General features: G+C 56.5%; 1 protein-coding gene across 3 annotated transcripts; it reads left to right on the top strand.

Annotated features, from left to right (window-relative positions):
• The first annotated feature begins 427 nt into the window (after positions 1–427).
• PLEKHM1 (pleckstrin homology and RUN domain containing M1) lies at positions 428–21,601 on the top strand. 3 transcript variants are annotated; one of them, XM_055789693.1, is made up of 13 exons: positions 428–521; positions 1,405–1,840; positions 5,138–5,226; positions 6,949–7,196; positions 8,649–9,284; positions 10,510–10,903; positions 12,792–13,032; positions 13,498–14,406; positions 15,989–16,134; positions 16,318–16,511; positions 16,963–17,026; positions 17,597–17,754; positions 20,724–21,601. In XM_055789693.1, the coding sequence occupies exons 3-13, from the start codon at positions 5,185–5,187 to the stop codon at positions 20,851–20,853; spliced, it is 3,162 nt and encodes a 1,053-aa protein (XP_055645668.1). In that variant the 5' UTR covers positions 428–521; positions 1,405–1,840; positions 5,138–5,184; the 3' UTR covers positions 20,854–21,601. The 3 variants fall into 3 exon arrangements, with proteins under 3 accessions (XP_055645668.1, XP_055645667.1, XP_013155771.2); XM_055789692.1 differs by lacking the exon at positions 428–521 and having other exon boundaries at positions 966–1,840; XM_013300317.3 differs by lacking the exons at positions 428–521; positions 1,405–1,840 and adding an exon at positions 1,852–2,555.
• Positions 21,602–21,684: the final 83 nt, after the last annotated feature.

The following is a 21,684-nucleotide window of genomic DNA, read 5'->3' as shown; positions in this document are numbered from 1 at the left end:
ATGTGTGTGTCAGTGGGTGTGCACATGTGCATGTGTATGTATGTGTGTGCATGTGTGCATGCATGGGTTAATGTGTGTGTACGTGCATGTATGCATGCATGCACTGTGCATGGCTGTGTGCATGCATGCATGAATATGTGCATGTGTGCATGCGTGTGTGTGCGTGTGTGTGCACACATTTGCATACATGTTTGCATGTGGGACTGTGTGCATATGTGTGTACATACATGTTTGCATGTGGGAGTGCATGCGTGCACATGTGGGGGTGCACGAGTGTACATGCGCCTGTGCAAGGGTGCGTGCACGCGCCCGGGTGCGCGGAACACCGCGTGCCCGCGCCTGCAAACCCGTCCCGTGCCGGGTGGGCGTGTCCCGACGCCCCTCGGCTCCGCCCCGTGCCGGGTGGGCGTGTCCCGGCGCCCCTCGGCTCCGCCCCGCCGCGCGCTGCCGTCAGGAGGGGCGGGGCGCGCGCTCCCGGCACCGCCGCCACTTCCGGGTTTCCGGCCCGAGCCGCGGGGCCGGTGAGCGGGGGGGGGGGGGGCGCGGGGGGGGGGGTGGGCACGGGGGGGTGTGTGGAGGCGGGGGGGCGGCGTGATGAGGGGCACGGCGGGGGGGGTGCGGGCTGATGAGGGTGCCAGGCAGGGGGGTAGACGGGGGGCGCGGGGTGGTGAGGGGCGTGGAGGGGGGGGCAGGGTGGTGGGGGTGATGAGGGGGGCGGGGAGGGGGCAGCCGGGGGGGGCCGGGTGATGAGGGGGGCGGGGGGGTGCAGACAGCGATGCGGGGCGATGAGGAGCACAGGGTGATGAGAGGGGCAGGGGGAGCAGGGGGAGGAGCGGTGCAGACAGGGGGTGCAGGGTGGTGCAGGCAGGAGTGCCCCCCCTTGCTCCCCGTGGCTGCTGACCCTTCCCCGGGCACGCTCGGCCTGCACCCCCCCAGCAGGGGGTGGGGGCAAGGCCCTGGTCCATCCCCACCACCCGGGTGCCCCCCGCAGCCCCGAGCCCCCCGGGGAGCCCGGCACCGCAGCCCACCCCTGCCAGGCCCCACGCGTGGGCAGCCAGAGCCTCGGCCCTGCACTGAGCCCCCCCGCAGCGCCCACACACGGGGGGTCAGGTGCGGCCTTTGGGGGGTCCCTGGGGGGGGCTGATGGCCTCTGGGCCTCGATCCGCCCCCTCCAGCGCTGACACCCCAAACTCTCGGCCCGGTTCCTCCCTGCAGGCCTCACACCCCGGGGGGGCTGCACCTCTGCGGAGACCCCAGCACCCCTGGGGGTCTTGATAGCTTTCTCCCTTACATTCTCTATCAAAACCATTTTCCTCACTTAAAATGAGCCGTTGCAAACAAATTCCGGGTTTTGCTGAAAAACGTAGAGTTTAAAAAGCCGCTTTGTTGTTACCCTGCTTCCAGGCCCCCCCGGTTCCCCCCGCCAAGGGATGCGAGCTGCCCGCCCTCTCCGATGGCCACCGACTCGAGCAGGGGACTCCAACGCTGGGAACCTGAAAGAGGCACAAAAATTGGGCGTATAAACACGGCAACGTCCTGCCACGCCGCGGGGGGGGTTTCACAACCCGCGTGGCCCTTGTGTGGTGGCTCTGTCGGCTGCGATGTCGGGGAATGTCAACCCCAGTGTTACCCACAGCTCCGGCGGGTTGTAGCCCAACGGGCTAAAAGAAATTCTGGTTTTTGAGCGCTGGACGAACACAAGCTTCCCATCGAGGGCAGCGCTGGGGGCTCCCTGGCTGCTTTTTTCATCCCTCGGCAGCTCCTGGACGTCCCGCTCGGTGCTGTAGGGGTAGAAGTTGGAGGGGTTCAGCAGCAGCGACTCTTCGGCGTCCACCGTCAGGTTTGTCAACTGGAAGGAGGATGTTTCCCTGGGGAAGAGGGTGGCGTGTTGGGCCCCGGCCCAACGCTGGCGGTCCTGTAGCGGGGACGGCGGCGGTGCGGAGAAGGAGCTGGAGCCAGACCGTGAGGGTCCCGCTGCGAGCAGAGACCCAGCTGTCACCCTGCCCTAACCCTCGCCGAGTTATTTCTGAGGGGTTTTATCCTCTGGCAAACCAATCTGCCGGCGGTGCCAGCTGGCTTTCCTGCTCCCCCGGCTGCTTCTGCTTGGGCTTGGCTTGTCTTTGAAGCGTGGCTGGGTGTGCAGGGGCTGTGGGGGGAAAGTAGAAGCTGTGTAGGAGGGGAAGGGGTGTCCCAGCACCAGCCCTGGGACCCACCGGCCCAGCAAAGGCCTCGTTTCCTCGGGGTGGAGGGTGCCTGGCGCAGCACTCATGCTTGGAAAATGACTGGCTCCGTGTCCAGGCCTTGAGTCACCGGTTCACGCCATTGTGGGCTGTTGTTTTCCGTCCGCAAAGCACGAGTGGTGACCTGCTGTTTATTTATAACTTGGAGAGCGGCGCTTGTTGCGAGACCGAAGAGCCGAGCTCTGAGGGGACGGGGTCTCTGCCTCTCCTGGCACAAGGCTTGATTTGAACAAGCCATTCCCAAAGGATTTGGCTGTTTTGCAGCAGTTTGGTAAATAAACAGCTCCGCTCTCGCGCCAGCGACTCTCTTCCTCGGTAGGTTTAACCACACCAGCTTGCTGGCTGGTTTTATTTCTCACTTGTTTTGTTTTCTTTTTTGCACTTGAGCTGTTGTGCTCTGACTGTGTAGCCTCCGGGGTGGTGACTGCTGGGAAACGATGTGTGTCGGGGGTGGTTCTGCTGTAGATGTACTTGTCTCTGCGTTTGCACATCCATCCCGTCTCTTACCCTTTCAAGATCACAAGGAACAGCCTTGGCTTTCCAGGATCTGCCTGGAAGTGCTCCGGAGCCCTCCAGTTCCTTCTAGAGCTGGCTATCCTGGCACCAGGGCTGCCAGTCCAATTTCTCCATGTTTCACCAACGACTTGTGTTAGGTGAAATCTGCCTCCGAGCTAGTTTGTTGCACTCGTTAATTCAGGAAAATGCTGTCCCAACAGAAGTGGTGCCGCGTGGATTCATAGCACTGGAACAAACTGGCTGGACTGGTCGTGGTAGGAGTGGAAAGTCCCATGATGAAGGCGGCAGGTGTCCTCCTTGGTGTCTCACCTCCTGGTGATGCTGGCAGAGAAGCATGTGTTTTGGGAGAATGCCACTCGCTTAGTAAAATCTGGACAAGGTCTTTGCAAAAACGCCGCTGTCGCCTCCTCCCCTGCAACTGGCCAGGGATGCCAGGCTGGTCAACACCGAGAGCACGAACAGCGGGTGCAGTCCTGGAGCTGAAACACCCCACGCTGCCTCTCTGGGCAGGAGAAATGCCACCCTGTGCCCACAGCTTGCTTCACCCACCCCCAGCTCTTGTACCTTGAATTTGTCGTGGGTGGGCTGTGCGGCTTGTTTGCGGGGTGTGTGGAGGTGGTGGGGGCAGGGGCAGGGGCTGCCTGGCCCTGAAGAGCCTGAACCTCCCGTGTGGAGGGCAGGGATGGGGGTGGCTCTCTGAAGTCCTCATCAACTGCTGCTGTCACTTAGGTGTCTCCTCGCTGGCCCCAAAAGCCCCCAGTAGCACCTCGAACCTCTGAGGCAGAGGGTAACATTCCTGTAATCGCTGCGCTCCCTCATTTCTGTGTTGCAACCCAAGAGAGGAAATCTTATGACAAGTCACGGCGAAAACAGTTTCCTTTTCTATGAAATTGTGAACTCTGGAAACACTTGAGGATCAGTCCAGGGTTTGTCCCCAAAGAGCTCTTGACCTGCTGCTCGAAGCAGGACCAGCTGGCGGGATGCTCAGGGTCTGGGCTGCTCTGGACTTGGACCGGCGCCGCCTTTGGCACTGGCCGTGTAGGAGCTGGTCTGCAAACCGAGTTTCTGCCCTGGTTTGACAGCTCACAGCACAGGTAGAGGGGCACATTGAGGCCGTCAGCTCTCCTCGGGGAAAGCTCTGGGGTTTTTGTGTTGGCTTGGAAATAAAATCTGATGTATCGATGCCATACCAAGCCCGTTGTCTGCCGTGGGCATAGCCAAACCCTACGGTAACTGCTGAGCTCTCTCCTCCATTGGGACGGCAGGTGCTTCCAACTCAAGGGGATAAATCTGTTCTCCCATCTCTCGTATCCTTAGAAAGCTTTGTGGCAGTAGCTGGTACTGGAGCATCTCTCAGACCCTTTCCAGCACCAGGACACGCTGTGTTTGAGCAGGGGTGCAGCCATACGATGGGCATCTCACCGACAGCCGCGTGCTTTGCTCTCAGAGCCTCCAGGCACAGCTTGGTTTCAGCAGACGGCTCTGAAGAACAGGGCAGGAGGCCAGAAGTCTGAAGTCAAAGGTCCCTTGTTGTCTGCAAACACCCTGCGGTTGCAGATGACCGCAGCGGGGCTGCTGCTGCCTGCTTGGCTCTGCTTTTGCCAAGGTTTCCCGTAGCAGGAGGGCACCGATTTTTCTCTCTCTCCCCCCAAAACCAGCTGCAGCAGAGCAGCGCTGCTGTCCGTGGCCCCGGGAGCAGGGACATCCTGGACTTCATCTGCCTGTGAACAAAGTGGCTGGGAACCTGATGGGGAACCGGCATCCTTCCTTGCCATCTACCCCAGGCAGCGCTGTGCCGTCGGGGCAAGCGCCCCAGCACCTCCGTCCCCACCGGGTTCGGCAGCAGCATCGCTCCTCCGACGAGTACTGGAGAGATGAGCTGCTGCCACCTCTGCCCAGGGTCTGCTAGGGGGTGGCACTGACCCCCCCTTAATGCTATTCCCCTGGGTTTTGCGTGCTGTTGTTCAGGTTCTCTCACTAGATGCCTGCTCTGATGCCCTTGCTGGCACTCGGGGATTGCAGGCGATGTAGAAACAGAAGGGAGGCCATCCCTGGCCCTGCGTGCGTCGCTGCTGGCTTGCCTGGCCTGGTGTCCCACCCCGCTTTAGGGCTGCCTGCGGGCAGCTTGCAGCGGTTAATTACCCCTCTCGCTGTCTTGGCCGTGCTCTGCTTTGCCTGAAACTCTCCCGGTCCCCAGGAAGCGAGGTGTGCTTCGGTGCGGTCCTAGGTCAGTCCCAGCTTGAATCCAGCAGCAGCCCTTGCAAAATACCTCGGTGCATGATGTGCGCCTGTTGCGTGACGCCGGGTGCCCTTCGCGTGGCAGGTGAGTTGGGTGTAAACCAAACGGGTGCTCAGATGTGCTCCTCCTCCTTGTCCCAAAGGTGACATGTGAAGGCAGCGCCCGGCACGGGGAGCGGCAGCAGCTGAGATGCATTCGAGCCACACCGATGACCCCAAGGAAGCCATACAGGTGAGTGAAACACCTCGGTGCTCCCCAGGTAGCCCCAGTTACTCCCCAGTGCAACTCCAGTTACTGGCAGGGACGTGGTAGGACTTGTGGGTGCTGCCAGCTGGGATCGGGGTGGTTTATATGGGTGAAGGGGGCTCAGCTTTCCAGCAGAGAGGATCCTTGGTGGTTTTTCTGGTGGGGGGCGGTTAAAGCAAAAAGGGTGGCCATGACTTAAATCACACCAGCCTCTGCCCTGGGCTTTGCCCCTCGTGGCAAGGCCCAGCGTGGGGCAGGGGAAGGTGCTCAGCCCTGATACGTGGCTGAAGGAGCGTCGCTGCTCGGTATATTGGGGGTTTCTTTCCCCAGTGAGCGTCGCTGCTCGGTATATTGGGGGTTTCTTTCCCCAGCTTTGAGAGTCTGAACACGTTTAATGAGCAAAGTTCAAACCCAGCGGTTAAAACCGGGTGTTTAATTCATCCCACAGCAGAGTTAATTCATGCATGACAGATAAAATCAGTTGCAGTCTTTCATCCAGTTAGCCCACAGTTGCTGCTTGCAGGCGGGTTGCTTGTGCTAGCAGATCTGTGGGGCACCTGGAAAACAGCCCCCGCTGCAAGGGGCGTCCCCAATACGAGCAGGGATAAGGTGCACGTTCCCCCGGCTGTTGTCCTTGAACTACAGCTGCTGGAAATCTTATTTAGATGCTGGAAAAAAAATATCCCAGGCTGGAAATTTAATACGGGATCGTGCAGCCAACCCAGGCTGGAGTCAAAATCTGCCCTGCCCCAGTCGCAGCGGCTGGTGCCGGTCAGCGTTCGCCTTGAACGCTGCATGATTGATGCTGAAACGGGAATTGTTTGATGGGGTCCTGCCTGAATTTGCAGCGTTTGCCAAATGCCTGCTGGGAAGTGCAACTTTCGTTTTCAATGAGGTTGATTGAGACATCCGGGCTCAGCTGTGTTAGAAAAAAAACCTAAAAATCCTCTCCACCAGCTTAAAATTGTTAAATTCACTGAGCTTGCTTCTTTTCAACTGGTGCTAGAAAGGGGGAAGCAAAGCTGCTGGAAGGTAAAACTCCCATGTTCCAGCTTCAAAGCCTGCTGAGCCTCTCCAAAGGCAGCAGCTGAACCCCAGCCATCCTTCCAAAAGCATCTTTTTGGGGGCGGGGGGGCCGACCCCGGTGGCGCCTGTGGGTTAATCAACACAGAGCCGGCAAGATCGATGGCTTTGATTTCTGCTGGCGGGACTCATTAGTGCGTCACATGCTGCTTGGGCTGATCTGCATGAGTTCAAGTGGTATCGAAGCCCTTATTATGGGTTACCTCCTTTGAGTTTCGAGTTTCTCCCCCGTGTTTATTTAATCCTTGTGTTTCCCCCGAGCAAACGCCTGGAAAAAGACAATTTCTTTTGCCTCCCCATCCTCTTCAGCAATTTGGTGTCTGCAGGGGAAGCACCACACGCTCTAAAGGCAACCTCAGCCACCCAGTGGGCTCTGAAACACCAGCTAAAATTGCATAAATTATTTTAAAAAGCCAGGTGAACTGTGATGCCGAGAGCATGAGTTCCCAGTTTGACCGGTTCAGCTCTGGTGCTCCCTAGCAGCTGCTGCCAAGCATGTGGATGAAGCAGGCGTTGCCTGGCGCTTCGCTCTGGATGAGCCTCGCAGTTTTTGGCCCCCTTTAAATGAAATTTATCGTAGTACTTCATTTTTTATAAGCCAAGCATGTACCTCCTGTCTTGCAGCTGATCAAGAAGCAACTGGTGAATGCCATCAAGGCGTTGCAGAAGCAGTACGTGACCTCGGATTCCATCGTGACCAGCGACGATGGGAACGCGAACACGCTCTGCAGCGCCCTGGAAGCTGTCTTTGTGCACGGGCTGAAGGCGAAGCATATAAAAGCAGAGAGTGGGGGGAAAGGGAAGAAAACTGGGGGTCGGGGACCACTTCCCCAGCCAGTCTTCTGGGGTCTGCTGAAGAGCATCACCCACCGGTGAGTGCCCGTCCCTGCTGAAAGGTGTTTGCACGCTCAGGTTTATCCCTTCTCTGGTGTAAAAGCCACAAAATTCAAGGAATGGTGAGCAGGAGGATGGCTTAATGGAAAGATATGTCTCTGCCCTGTCCCATGTCCTCAGTCCTTTGGCTGGGGGGGGGGGGGAGATGCTGTCACTGCGGGGCTGGGGGTGCCTGGGGGGCTGGGAGATGCACTAAGGAGAACAGAGTCGCTGTTATGCCAAGCGATGCAGGGCTGGGCACCCAGCACGGCCCCTCTTGGCACGTGCAGGGGCTGAAGTGCCATTCAGGCATGAGCCCATGTCCCCAGACAGTTGAGGAATGACACACTGCTGCCAGCCTAGGGCACACACCTTTCTTACAGTGCCTGGCTGTGTACGGGGACCCCGTGTCCCCAGTGGGACCCCCCTGACCGTACTGGCGTACAGCAGCGGTGGGTTGTGGGATGCATGGTGCGGGGGTCTGGTCTCTCTTCTGACCTGGATCTGCTGGGGATGGTTGGCCTGCCCTTCCCCACATCCCAGCCAGCCTTCGAGGAGGTCTCGCCGGCGTAACTATTGTTGTTTGCTGGGGTTTTTTATTTGCTGGGGTTTTTCTGAGCCACTCCCTAAGCAGAGTCCTCCCACACTAAATAACAGCCCACACACAAATAGTTTTGAAAGCCTCATCCAATTCCCATCACCGACTTTTAAATTATGAAAGGGGATGAAAATAACTCTTTCACATGCTACGGAGGATATTTTTGTGCCCTTTGAACGTTTTTTTCCTTCTTGAGAGACAGATGAAAAAAAAAAAATCTTCCCAAACTTTTGCTCGGGTTTTTTTGTAGCATCTGCAGCACCGACGTGAGCTGGGACCAGGGAGGATTAGGGAGTGGGTGTCACTGTCAGATTGTAGAGGAGAACCGCTGAAGTCAGGAGGTTGAGATTGCTTGAGGAGCTTAACCTGACCTGATGGTTTTTTTGGTTGCCGCAGCAGCTTTCACTGCGTTTGGGCTGATTTTAAATTTGAAGCTAGGATTTAGAGATGCGGTTGTTTCCGAGATATATCCAGCCAGAGCGAGCCCCAGTGATGTGCAGGGGCACCAGGAGTTTCCCCCTCTGCATCCTTGGTCCAGGGCGAGCTATGTGTGGGAGATGCCTCCAGCCGGCGGGAAGAGGAGCACCCAGAGGCACCCCAGGGATGCCTAGGGACATTACCAATATATTTAGCTTTGGGGCATTCAGAAGCTCTTTTTTCTTCACAGGAAACCACATTTTCCATGAAGGAAAGAGATTTTCCACAGCCTTTTTTGTCCTAATTCCTAAATTCCCCATAGCACAGCAGGTTGGGCAGTGCCTGAGGGAGGATCTGCCCCTCCTGCACCCCGTGACGGACCAAAAGCGGAGCTACTCATGTCCTATTCTATTCTTTTTTTTCCCCCTTTCCCCAGAAATATTGTCTCGGAGCTGGAACAACTCATTTTTATCAACACGGATGTCGGGCGCTGCCGAGCCTGGCTGCGGCTGGCTTTGAACGATGGCCTCATGGAGTGTTACTTGAAGCTGCTCCTGCGGGAGAAATCCCGGCTGCCCGAATACTACCAAGCGACCGCTCTGCTCTTAGATGCTGAAGAGTGCGAGTTTCTCCTTTGCTACTTGCAGGGCTTAACATCCTTAACCTTCGAACTCTCCTATAAATCAGCGGTTTTGAACGAGTGGACTGTCACCCCTCTGTCCCTGTCAGGTCTTTGTCCTGTTTCGGAGCTGCTGGAGCCCCTCGCATCCTCGGCATCCGAACCCCGCAGAAAAGCATCGCTGGGTTCGATCTCCCAATCATCAGGGTCGGACGAGATCGAGATTCAACCCTCTGTCCTACCCATCAGCAAAGCCAGCAGCAAAACTAAGCTCACGTCGTCCTCGCTGAGCCTTAACACCACCGGTTCGTCCCAGCTCTCCTCCAGCCTGGGCTCCGACAGCATCCTCCCAGCCCACTGCGCCCGCAGTCCCGAACGGAGCGAGGAGCCGCTCTCCTGCGACTCTGACCTGGGGACGGCCACCGCCGAGGACCTGGACAGGTCTCTGCAAGAGTGAGTCTTTTCCCGGTCTCCTCTTCAAGGGGGTTTTTCACCCTCTCCTGGGCTCTCATTTGTTTTCTCTCTGTAGGCAGGAAGGCTTTCTTCCCTGTTTTTCTTTAACAAGCTACTTTTTTCCTCCTTGAAAGAGCCTAAAAGGTAAAAAGAACCACTCGGCACAGCTTGCTGGGACCCTGCTGGCACAGCAAACAAGCTCCCGGCCACTGAAGTGCGTGTCCTCTTTACTGGGGCAGAAACATCAGAAAAATGCTGCTCCTCGGTTTCAGGAATGTCACATCTCCCTGACGTACGCTGGGGGATGCTTCAGGGCTTTCTGCAGGGGGAAAGGAATGAGTCTGGTCACAGGAAAGGTTTATAATTTGCAGCTTTGACAGATGATTTAGGGAAGGGAGGTTGTTAGTTTGTCGTCGTCACGATTTATTTCTGCCAAACACCAGCACAGAGATTCCCGGTGGGTTATATAAGCTCTGAGTAATCAGGAAATATTTTCCCTGCCACCTTTAAAACTCTGAAGGAGCCTGGCCTGGGGTGCTGGTTGAGGAAGGCACCCTCTTCCCGATAAAGGTCTTTGAGAGGGTTTAGAGCTGCAGTCTGTCCTTCCCATCGATAATGGCACCGTTACCTGCTGCTGGGTTTTTGCATCTTACGATGATCCAGAAAGAACCTGCCTTGATTGGATTAAACTCGTGATGGAAAGATGTCATTTTGAATTTTAATCTTGGGCCGGTTTAATTCGACCTAACTGGTGGCGGAGCAGGGGCATGGGAACAGCATCTTGTCTGGCCAGGCTCCACTAATAATTGCTCGTTAATGGTTATGAAAACATTTGAAGTTTGGCACATGGTCCATGGCTGGATATGTGTCCAGGAGCTGGACGTGGGGTTGGGGCTGCGGGGACCACCCAGCGCTCTCCCTCCATTAGGAGATGTCCATCAGGAGCAAATTAAACCCTATTAACGAGCGTCATTAGGAAATGCATCCTTTGCAGGCAGGGTCCTTGCAGCCGTGGGGTTGTCTGCTGCTCTGTAGGGCACAAATCACACATTTTTCTGGGAGCGTGGTTAGTGCCATGGGGTTTTTTTTGCAGCGCTGCCAGCCTGCAGGAGACGAGCAGTGATGCTGAGCCCTCTTTTTGGGTGGTTATAATTTGCAATAACTATTTTTTAATAGGTTCTGGTTGACATAGCTGTGTTCAAACTGGTCACTTTTCTGTTTCAAGGGTGTTGTCTGAGTTCAACAAAGCCAAGCCGAGCCTGGAAGCCCCGGAGGGACGGCTGGTCCCCAGCGTGCTGGGCTGCTCCCCACGGCCACCTGCCTGCCCCCCACCCGCATCGCCCACCCCCCTGGCTCGATCCCATGGGGCTCGCCAGCAGCTGCCTCCCAATGCCGACAGTCCAGACTCTGCTGGGACAGGTGACGCGGTGACCGCCGCCGGCGGGGATGGAGATGCAGCACCGCAGGCCAGCAGCACGGCCGGTGCCTTGGCCACGCGGCGTGGTGGTCCGAGCAGGGGAGAGACAGGCAGAAGCGGCACAGTTGACAGCAGCGAGGCAAGCCAGGCAGTCCGCAGCCCGACAGCCGAATGCCTCCTGTCTCCGCTGCTGGGCTGTCCGGTAAGTGTTGCAGCTCCCTTGCTATCCACCTCCTTGGTTTTGCCCTTCCTGACCAGCCGATCTAATGGAAAAGGAAAATAAAACCTGTGACAGCTCCTGAGTAGGCACCAGTTCCTCCAGTATCTCATCTTCCATGCTGCTCCCATTCTCCTGACAGCAAGTTGGTTGGAAGCGATGCTCCCCACGCCACGAGCATCTTCCTGGACCCTGTGCAGCTGTGTCCATGCAGCTGCTCTGGGAGAAACTGTCTCAAAGTCAATATTCCCTGGTAAAAGAGGCACCAAAGCTTTTGAAACTCTGCCTGGCCCGCCAGCCATCCCTTGCCAAGAGCAGCTGCAACGGGGAGGTTTTGGTTTTGTTAATGATGTCAGGAGCGTGATGAGCTCTTGCACAAATCTGGCCGTAGGCTGCGTGCAAGCTGATAACACAGTCGGGTTCCTCAGGGGGACTTTTCTTCATTTGTGGTCCATGTAAGAGGAGGGAAAAGGGTTGACTGAACAGGAAACAAATTAACAGTTTTCCAATGAAAAATGTTCACGCGGCACATCTGTTCCCAGGTCAGGATGGCATTCCCTGGTGCTTAGGCTAGCCTAAACAGCAGCGGATTTCCCCTGCTGCCGCCAAGGACTTGGTCCGTTTGCTTTTGCTTTTAGGAAGCTCTTTGAACAGCCTTGTCGTCTTGTCTAATTTGTTACTGGCTTTTCCGTCCTGGTTCCCATCGTTTCCATCCTGCTGAGGTTAGGATATACCTCATACCCCGCTCCCACCCCCCTCCCCAAAACAGTTTCTCTTTTTGGTCTCTGCTCCTTTCAGTTCCCTCCCAGTTATCCCATTTCCGCTGCTTCCTCGTGGCGTTGGGCCAGTTTGACCTAATCTATGTATAACATACGGTGTCAACAGGAAATTCCCCCCTGCTTTCGCATGACTCACAGAGCAACCTGCGTTCCTGGCCCAGGAGCGAGCTGTGCCCGCCTGTACGCGGGGAGCTGCACCACAAGCCACCCGTGAGCCTCGCCGCAGGCTGGTGACAGCTCTTCTGCTGGCCTTCGCTTTGGTGGTCAGAATAAAAGGCTCTTGGAAAGCCAGGTAGGGTAGCTGAGGGGGCGTTCCTGGTGGGATGCAGCCCCAGAAAGGATGCGCTGGGTCTAGGGAAGCTGCTCCCTTTTGCCAGAGCACTGAGCTGGGTCATGTTTTGCTCCTGGTGGGACCTTGTCCCAGAACCTCGCTCTGTTCTTGTAGCCAGAAAAACTCCTGGGGAAGTTGTAGCCATGTTTTCCTTCAGCTTAACGAGCTTTCTTCTGCTTGCAGGTCTCACCCCTTCGTGACATACGGAGGCAAAGGTTTCCTTTGCCTTCCCTGCCTTACTTTTTGCCTGTGCTGCTCAAGCCTGGTGTTTGCAGCAGCTGCTTGCAAGCTGTAGGTCTCTCTTTCAACCTAGACACCTTCCATGTACCTCTCCCCATCTCTGTTCTTCCTGGAACAAGGAACCGCTGCTCCAGGGGAGCTCGTCCCCTTCCATGGCAGAGCTGGGGTTTCACCCACTATCAGAAACACTTCACGGACCAAATATCTCCTATGTGGTTACTGCAGGGAATGTGCTCTCCTGCTGAGCCCTTGATGATTTTAGCAGGGAGGACTAATCAATTTGGGACTTTATAATCCCACCAGTATATATCCCAGTATTTGCCAGCTGTCCCCACAGTCCCTTGGAGCGTTCCCTGAGCGGAGGGAGCGGAGGAGCCATCCGTGTGGGAATGGCCAGCATCACTGCGTGGGACTTGTCACAGGCAGCCCCTGTGAAGGGGACGCAGTGGGCGTGAGTGTTTGAGGGGCGCAGGATGTTTGCTAAGTTTTGATAATTAATATTTAATAATATTTTTTTTAACAGAAAAGAAAGAGCTGGATCTCGGAAGATGATTTCTACAGACCTTCTCTGGGAGAGGGCAGCGAAAGCACGGCCAGCACCAACGGCTTTGGGCCAGAGGGGGCTGCCGAGGGGCTGGCCCCGGGGCTCATCAGCGCTCTTGACTTGGAAAGGCTGTCGGTGCCGTCCTCGGAGAGTGGGAAGCCCAAAATGTCACCTGAACGGGAGCAAAAGGGCTTCAGCGTTGTGCATCGCAGGCAGATGGGTACGTGCCGCCCTCCCCTCTCCAGCTTTTGTCCAGTGGCTGTGCTGGGCAGTGCTGGGCCGGGGGGTGGTTTGGGCAGGGGGCTGTTGCTGAGCTGTGACAGCACTAGAAGCCAGGGAAGGCGGTGGAGCAGCTACCTTGGCCCTGCCGAGCCCGCCGTGGCTCTGGTGGGAAGCACCGAAAAAGCAGTGGGGATACGCTGGGTGCACCTGTCCCTGTCTCTCAGACCTACCCGTGGGACATGTTTCCTTTATCCCACTCGTTCTCAGCCTGAAAAGCCAAATACGGGTGGACAGATGATGGAGAACAGGGTCCAGTGACCTCCTGCCTCATCCCAACACCCACTGGGACCGGCTCTCAAAGCTGCGATGCCTCCGGTTGCTCGCTGTGAGCCTACCGTGGGCTTTTCTCTCCCCACTGGCTTCCCCTTTTGGGATTAAACTGAGACATCTGCTTTTGCCCCAGGTCTTTCCAACCCTTTCCGAGGGCTCCTGAAGCTGGGCAGCCTGGAGCGGAGAGGAGCCATGGGGATATGGAAGGAGTTTTCCTGCGAGCTGTCGCCGCTGGAGCTCCAGCTTTTCCTGGACCACGAGGACCGCATCTGTGTCGAGAGCTATTCCCTGCTGCGGTGTGAGTCACTGGCACTGACGCACTCGGACGGCCGTTTTGAGCTGGTTTTTCTGGGGAAAAAGCTCTACCTACGAGCTCCTTCTCGAGACGAGGCCGAGGACTGGTTGGACAGGATCCGCGAGGCGCTGCAGAAGTGCCGGCCGCAGCTGGAGGAGGAGGAGTGGGAGACGCTGGAGTATCCAGAAGATGGTGGGGAAGGCCAGCCCATCCAGAGCAACTCCACTGCTTTTCTCCAGTACAGTGACGTGCCTGGGAACAGCTTTGACTGGGCTCCAGCTCATGAACCGGAGCTGGATGCAATAAAAGAGGCTGTTCTGTACGTGGAGGTAGACAAAACCTGGCTCCCTTTCATTTTTTCCCTGTCTCTAGAAACTTTAAAGTGCTTTAAAGTCAGGAACAACGACAAGATTTTAAGCAACAGTTACGGTATAGAGACCATCCAGGACATCCTTCCAGACACCAGCCTTGGGGGACCTGCCTTCTTCAAGGTGATCACCTCCAAAGCTGTCCTGAAGCTGCAGGCTGAGAACGCCGAAGAAGCGGCCTCGTGGAGGGAGCTGGTCCGAGGGGTGCTCATGTCCTACCTGGAGAGCGCGGAAGAGGCACTGACGCTGGGTGGCAGCTTGGACGGGCACTCCCAGGTCGTCCTGAAGAACATCGTGAAGGAAAACGGCTTCTTGTTGCAATACCTGGTGGCCATCCCCACGGAGAAGGGCCTGGACTCGCAGAGCTTCATCTGTGCAGGTATATGGTGGCTTGTCCAAAAACCCAGCTCTGTCTGGGAAGATGGTGTGGCATTCGTTCAGGTTAATGAGGTGACATCAAATCAGAGACCTCCCTGAGACCTGCTAGCCCGTGGCAGACCAGCTGCTGGCTCCCCCATCCAAACCCCAGGTAGCACCAAACCCCTTGGGGGGGCTTCACGTCCCCAGTCAGTGGCACCTTGGGTGGCCGGTGTCCCCCCCACACTGAAGTCCCCTCCCAGCCCGGCACAGATCCAGCTGGGCTGCCGCTGGGCTCCGGTTTAAGATGCTTATGGGTCAGACAGCGGGGGTCTTGGCTTGGAGGCAACCTTAGACGGACCGAGGAGTCTCTTCCGAGGCATTTTGTGGCCCCAACCCGAGGGGAAAGTGCAATCAACAACAAATGCTGTTTTTCCGGTAAGGCAGCACCGGAGCGAATGTTGCCATGGGTGTGACGAGCTGATTTTGCAAAACATTCATTTAACCTTCCAGCAACGCCTCCCCGCACACGGGGCGATGCTGGTTTAATAGGATAACACTCGCTGACCTCTGAATGTGCTATTTACCTTGGTAAGTTAATTAAACTTCAGATTTCTCTCCTGCTTCAATTATATTTCTTGTACCCTCCAGCAAGTTTTTATTTTTCTTTTAATCACTCTTCTTCTTTTTATATATATTTTTTTTTTCTGTTCTATCTGGTCTCTGCCTTGCCCTCCAGGCTCTGTCCTGCATCTTCCACCTACCAACAGATGAAAGCAGCAAGCTGAAAAGACAAATTCCCTGGTTTTATCTGTAGTTTTTTTAGGGGTCTGCCCACCCTGCTTTCACCTCCCTCCCAGCCTGACACCCCAGCCTGGCACAGGAGTGGTTTCCTTACGTGTCAGGGCATAATAGGCAATAAAAGCTTTCTTCTTTTTTTTTTTGTTTTTTTTTTTAATTCAGAGAGCAACACCTGACCTCTGAGAATATTTTTTTGGTGGGGGATGCACTGCAGCTACCCCAAAGTGTAAAGGCTGGGGTGGCAAAGCCGAGCAGGGTTCCTCCTGCGTTACCCACTGCTGTAATAAAGGCTTTTTTTGGCTTAATCCATCCTGACTTCGTCTCTTGCAGACGTGGTTTTGGTACCCTGTGGTGGCAGCTGGAAAGAAAAGGGCTGAGTGAAGGCAAAATAGGGCAAAGCTACTGGTTGGAGGTGATGGGGCAGGCAGGTGGGATTTAGGTTCTTCCCTAAACCACTGGAGTATTTCCAGGATTCACTTTTTCTGAGAAAAACCCAAACAAACAATTGAACCACGTGATTGATGAATAAAGGTTGGTTCAGGGCTGGTCCAGACTCCTTTTTGGCGGAGATCAAGCGAAGCGGCTCCTGTTGGACCATCATGGTCTGAAATCCCCAGGGAAGGGGCTGGGGACCTCTCACTGAACATCCTACAAGTGCTTTAGCTGATCTCCAACCCTTCCAAAAACTTTCTTGTTCCATTCCCCCTGTCCCAAAAGTGTCTCCCCCGACCCTGGCAGTGATGGGAACAGGTTCCGTGGGCAGCACGGGTCCCTTCTCATCTCCTCGCCCCTGTTCCCTGCAGGCTGCTCCAGGCAGATCGGCTTCTCCTTCGGAAAGCCCAAGCTCTGCGCCTTCTCTGGTCTGTACTACTGCGACAGCTGCCACCGGGATGACGAGACGGTGATTCCCTCGCGCCTCATCCACAACTGGGATCTGACAAAACGAGGGGTAGGTCTGGGCTTGGCCAGCACAGGGAGCAGAGACACACTCCTGCATCCGCCTGTGCTCCCTGAAGGTCCATCTGAACATTTCCACCATCGGCAGAGGTGGAGGTGTCCACCCCAGACCTCCCTCTGAGCCTCCTGAGCTGCTCCTCAGTGCATGCCCACCTCTTGTCTCTCTCCGCCCCAGGTTTGCCAGCAGGCTTTGAAGTTCCTCACCCAGATCCGTAACCAGCCTCTGATCGACCTGAAGCTGGTCAACGAGAGCCTCTATGACCACGTGGAGAGGATGAGTCGGATCCGCCAGAGCAGAGAACAGCTGAAGCTGCTGGGAGATTATCTCATCATGTGCCGCAGCGGGGCCCTGAAGGAGCTGAGCAAGCGGTGAGGTCCCTCTCTGGGTGGCGTTACCCCTGCGTCCCCCTCTGCACCTCAGTGGCCTCTTGGTGCTCCTCATCGCTCGCCTGGAGCCGTGGTGCCAAGGCATGGGCTGGCTTTTAGCTCCATGTCGTCTGCTCTAAGGAGTTATCCGTCTGTTGGCTGGGTCAACACACTGAGATGTGACTCAGGAAACACCTTCCTGACCGAGGAGCTTCTGGCTGGGCAGGAAACACCTGGAAAAATAGATGAGATATTTGGGTTCTTTCCCCCGCCCCTTTGAACTGCTCTCACACGATTCCCAGTGGCAGGATTTGAGAGATGTGGCGTGATGCAAAAATCATGTCCGTGGTGATTTGCTTCAGAATTCTGCATCGTCCAGGCTTCTCCTTGCTCCAAAGCTGTTGGAGCTGTGGTAGGAACCATCTACCACCTTCCTCTTTGTGCTTCTTTGCAGGCTTGATCACAGACACTACCTCTTGGAGTGTCCCCACAAATACAGCGTCGCTGACCTGAGGCAGGTGAGAACTTTGCGTGGTCGTAGGTGTTTTGCTGGTGAAAACATCCCGGTTTCTGTCTGTGGAGACACCGTGTCGAGCGTGTCTCCTTCAGCAGAAGGTTTCAAACAGCTTTGCCTTTTGCCTTGCTGTCACCCGTCACATGCATTCGGCAAGCTTGCACATCAACTTAAAGGTAAATAATTTACCTTTATTTTAATTTACCAAAATAATTGGCCCAAGCCTATAACCTCCGAGAGCTATGGAGATCACATGAGAGAAATTGTTTCACCTGTTTAAGCCAGCATTGCTGCTAGCACCTCTCCCTGCAAACTTGTATCTATTGCAAATACTGCTGGAGGTGATGGGGGGTTGGATTTTGCGTTGATTCCAAAGCCAGGAGCCCTGGCCACGCAGGTGTGGGTGCTGCTGTCAGCTCGCTCTGGGGCCCACTCACCACCCAGGCAGGTTTTTTTGGAGGACAGCCTTGTCTTCGTGCAGCAGCACAAAGAATGGTGGTACCGTGGATTTTGCCCAGTGCAAACCCAATGGGAGATAAGCTCCATGAGTGCCTGATGTCTCTCTGCTCTGCAGATAGCTGACGGCGTCTTTGAGACCTTCCTGCAGTCTCTGCTCCAGTTTGCTTCCCATCACGTCTACAACTGTGACCTGTGCACCCAGCGTGGCTTCATCTGCCAGATCTGCAACAGCAGCGACATCATTTTTCCCTTTGAATTTGACACTACCACCAGGTGAGCAACGCCTCCGTCGCGTCCCACTGCTCATGGACTGGCCTTCCCCAGGAGCCTGGACCATCCCCTGGGTTCCTCTCGGAGGCTCTTTGCTTTCTGGGCACGTAGCACCAGGGTGGCCTGGAAATAGCTCTGAGCTGGCTGTGTGTCTTTGTGGTGCCCGCATCCTTGTGGTACCCGTGTCCTCGTCGTATCCACATCCTTGTGGTACCTGTGCCCTTGTGGTGCCTGCGTCCTCGTGGTATCCACATCCCTGTGGTACCCGTGTCCTCGTGGTGCCCGCGTCCTCGTCGTATCCACATCCTCGTGGTACCCATGTCCTCGTGGTATCCACATCCTCGTGGTACCCACATACTCATCTGATCTGAACCAAAACAGGGCTGTCTGGGGCAGGAGAGGACCATCCTCACAGAGCTGAGATGTCACCAAACGTGGTGGCTTTGCAGATTGAACATGCAGTGCCACCCAGCACCTTGCTGTCATCTTGCAAAAGCCTGGCTGGGTGCTGGGGGTCCCAGGGCAGCAGAGGAGCTGGGGGGAGGAGGAGGAGGATGATGAAGGTGCTGTGTGCCCCTGCCTGGCTCACCTGGCCAGCGCATCTCTGATTCACATCCAGCCTGGCCCCTTGCAGGGGTTGCAGGAGGGAAGGAAAAGCAGCAGCGGGGACCGTTCATACACCCCTCTGCAACCAGGGAGAGGAGGAAGGACACATGGACACGGATTTGGAGATGAATGGTGGGCTGCCCTGGGGGATGTTCCCGGCAGGATGGTGCGGGGGACGACGACACTGGCTTTCATGTGGGTTTCTCTCCTGCCTGCGGAGCTCGCATCCTGTGCAGGCAGGGTCCTTGCCTGTGGTGGGGTCGGCTGCTGCACGGGTTCAGCAGCTCAGCGGACATGGAAATCAGCTGGGTGTGTTAAAGGGGGATGTTTATCCCCACCATCAGGATTATCTAAAGAAATCGGTATCAAACCCTCCCGGCCCAGGAGCCTGGTCCATCAGAGATCGACATCTCGATGGTTAGTTGGTAATGAGTCTAATCCTGGCAGAGAGGTTTAACAGGCTGATGGTCTGCCTGGTCCTGCTTCGGCTGGCAGTCCCTAAAAGCGAGCAGCAACACCCAGAAGCTGCAGAAAGTGCCAACAAGACCAAGATCCGTGAGTACCCCACGCATTACGTGGCTGCAACTGTTTCCAGGGCAGCTGAGCAGGATTCCTCGCTCTCCCTCCTCGCCACAGGGACAGCATCATGCTTATTATCGAAGACAACATCCCCAGGGAACCGATTTTCCCTAGAAAAAAGAGCGTACAGTCTCTGGAAAGAGCAGGCACGCGGGGCTGAGCTCTGCTGGCAGCCTGCCGGAGGTCTCATGTCCTGTAAAGCTGAGCTCAGAAGTTTGTTGACCTCTTTTCTTTTTTTTTTTTTTTTTTTTTTTTTTTTCCTCTGGCGGAGGAGGTTGTGCAGCAGGAAAGCAGCTCGACCAACATCCTCGCCAAGCTAAACCCGGCTTCCTGCCCCTCTGCCCGCCCCGGGGGACAGCCAGCTGCTGGGGTCACTCCGTCACTTGCTGTCACTTGCTGCAGGATGCATCTGAAACGCCTCGTAACAATCAACCCAGCCGAGCGCGGGACTTTTTCCTTTGCACAGCAGCGGTGGCCGCTTCCTGCAGCCGCTCTGGCAGGTGGAGGCAGGAGATGCCGCCTTACGGCTGCTGCTCGCTCAGAAACGCACAGGGTGAAAACCACCCCCTGGCTTTGCAAACCCCCCCCCCCAGCTCGGGGGGGAGCTGCCACCGCTGCTAAGCCAGAAAAATCGTGTGAAAATCTGTTCCGCTGGGAAAATGCACAGCACCACCAGCACCCCGCGTCCCGCCCGTCCATGCACAAGCCATTTCCGTATCCTGAGTTCACTCAGGGTTTGCAGCCGCCTGCCAGGAGCAGGATTTGACCCAGGCTGCGATATGTCACGGTCCCTTGCCTGGTGCGCTGCTGGGCGTTTCTCCGCTGCCCTTTCCACTCTTCCTTTGGGAAATTCAGGTATTCAGCGGTATTCACACCTGGATTGGGCACCAGGTATTTGCACTTGAGGGCGTTTAAAAAATAATCCAGCTGGCGTGTGGATGGGCTGCGTTTTGCTGTCCCTGGCGAGGTGGGGGAGCCCAAGTGGGAAAAAAGGGAGCTCAGCCTTGGTGGCAGAGACTTTTCTTCTGTTGACTCGAGATAAGTAGCGAACGCCCGGAGCTGGGTGTCTCCTCCCGGCTGCCCCGCGCAAGGTATCATTTGTGGCTGTTTACATTCCTGCTGCAGCGCTGAGCCAGAGGAGGGAGGTCCCAGGCTGGTGCTGGTGAGATCTCCCCAGAGCCGGCCAGCTCAAAGGCAACGCCGTCCCCGGCTGCCCGTCCCCTTCCCTGCAGCTCTGCTGTCCCCAAGCAGCATCCCTGCCACCCATTGACCCAGGGTCAAGGTTGGGGGTCTCCTGGCTGCACCCCCACCCCGGCAAGGAGAGCATCAGCACCCTGGCGCTGAGCTGCATCCCCAGGCGGGCTCTCGCCGCCCTGCGCTGTGGCAGGGTTTGGTGTCTCAGCCATGAAACTTTGTTCTCGTGCCGTCAGCGCTCTTGAAGACAAAGTGCAAACCTGGCTCCGCATCTCGCTTTGTCATCTGCAACAAGATGGCAGCGCGCTGGCGGCTGCCCGCCACACTCTTTCCGGGCGAGCTGCCGCTTTCGCTCTGAGGTTGCTGGAGGTGGATCTTTTGCTCGAAGCAATTACTGCTTCTGCTAACGAGGGTCGTCTGGAACCGGAGCTGCCTCTCGCTGGGGCTCTTCGCTCAGCACATGCTTGGAGAAAGCAGAGCCGAGGAAGCGTCCCCGGCTCTGGTTTGGTGGGGAGAGGTTGGGTCCCAGCTCTGATATTACCAACAGGGTGGGTTGTATTTTATTTTATTTTTTTCCCCTTGCTTTCTCCTAGGTGCAGCAAATGCAAAACCGTCTTCCACCGGGACTGCCAAGCCAGGGCCAAGTCGTGCCCCCGCTGCGAGCGCCGGCAGCGGTACCAGCAAAAGCTGGAGGCGGAGGCGAGTGTGGAGCCCAGCCTTTAGCATCCAGGGACTGACCTCGACGCTGCCCTGGGCTTCCCATCCCGCCGGACTAGCACCGAGGGGAGGGGGCCGCCGGGAGGTGCAGAGGAGAGACCCCCCTGCCCGGGAGCTGATCCTGCGCCTGGCCCTTCCCCAGGGACAGGGAGCTGGCGGTGCTGGGCGATGCGGCGTGGGTGCTCCTGCCCCACAGAGGGACCCTCTGCCCACCCAGGGATGAGCAAGGGGGGCTGGAAAGGTCTCCCCCCACACACCCCCTACTAACCTGGTGCTGCTCGGGGGTGCTCCCAGTCACCTCCTGGTGCCAACCTGGTGCATCCCCTCGCAGTGGGAACCCAGCGGCTTCCCAGGGTGTAAATCAGGATTTCCAATCAAGGGTGTGGATAACTGACACTGATTAAAGCTCTAGTTTTTTAGGATGTTCGATACTGAAAAAATGGTATTTTTTTACAAGGGGATTTTGCACAAGCTGGCCTGCTCCGGGGAGGTGACGGCGGCTGCACAGGGAGGGGGCAAAGTGACACTTGTGCCTTTAGGGACCTGTGTGCCCTGGGGGACCGTGGTGCACTGGGGTGGCTGAGCATCTCCCGCTCAGAGAGCCCACCCATCACCGTGGCCTCTGGGAAGAGAGGGGAGAGAAGAGCCGAGCTGCTCCTCCCCACCTGCTGCTCTTAATCCTCGGAAGAAATTTTATTTTCCTTTCACCCTTCCCCATGCAAAACTAATAAAAGTTTATTTAACAATGAGCAAAGTCGTCTTTGGGGTTTGCTTCTGCACAGTGTGTGACAGATCCCGGGTCCGACCTGATCCTGCACCTCCGTGGGAGGAGGGTTG

Source organism: Falco peregrinus, chromosome 18 (assembly GCF_023634155.1).
Source record: "Falco peregrinus isolate bFalPer1 chromosome 18, bFalPer1.pri, whole genome shotgun sequence".
Taxonomy (NCBI): Eukaryota; Metazoa; Chordata; class Aves; order Falconiformes; family Falconidae; genus Falco; species Falco peregrinus.
This window is presented reverse-complemented; position numbering and strand designations above follow the sequence as displayed.

Bases quoted from the DNA above. Each gene is read 5' to 3' on its own strand.
- PLEKHM1 (XM_055789693.1), top strand. From the start codon at position 5,185: ATGCATTCGAGCCACACCGATGACCCCAAGGAAGCCATACAG. The intron at 13,033-13,497 runs GTACGTGCCGCC...CTTTTGCCCCAG, and splicing joins TGTGCATCGCAGGCAGATGG to GTCTTTCCAACCCTTTCCGA. The intron at 14,407-15,988 runs GTATATGGTGGC...TGTTCCCTGCAG, and splicing joins GCAGAGCTTCATCTGTGCAG to GCTGCTCCAGGCAGATCGGC.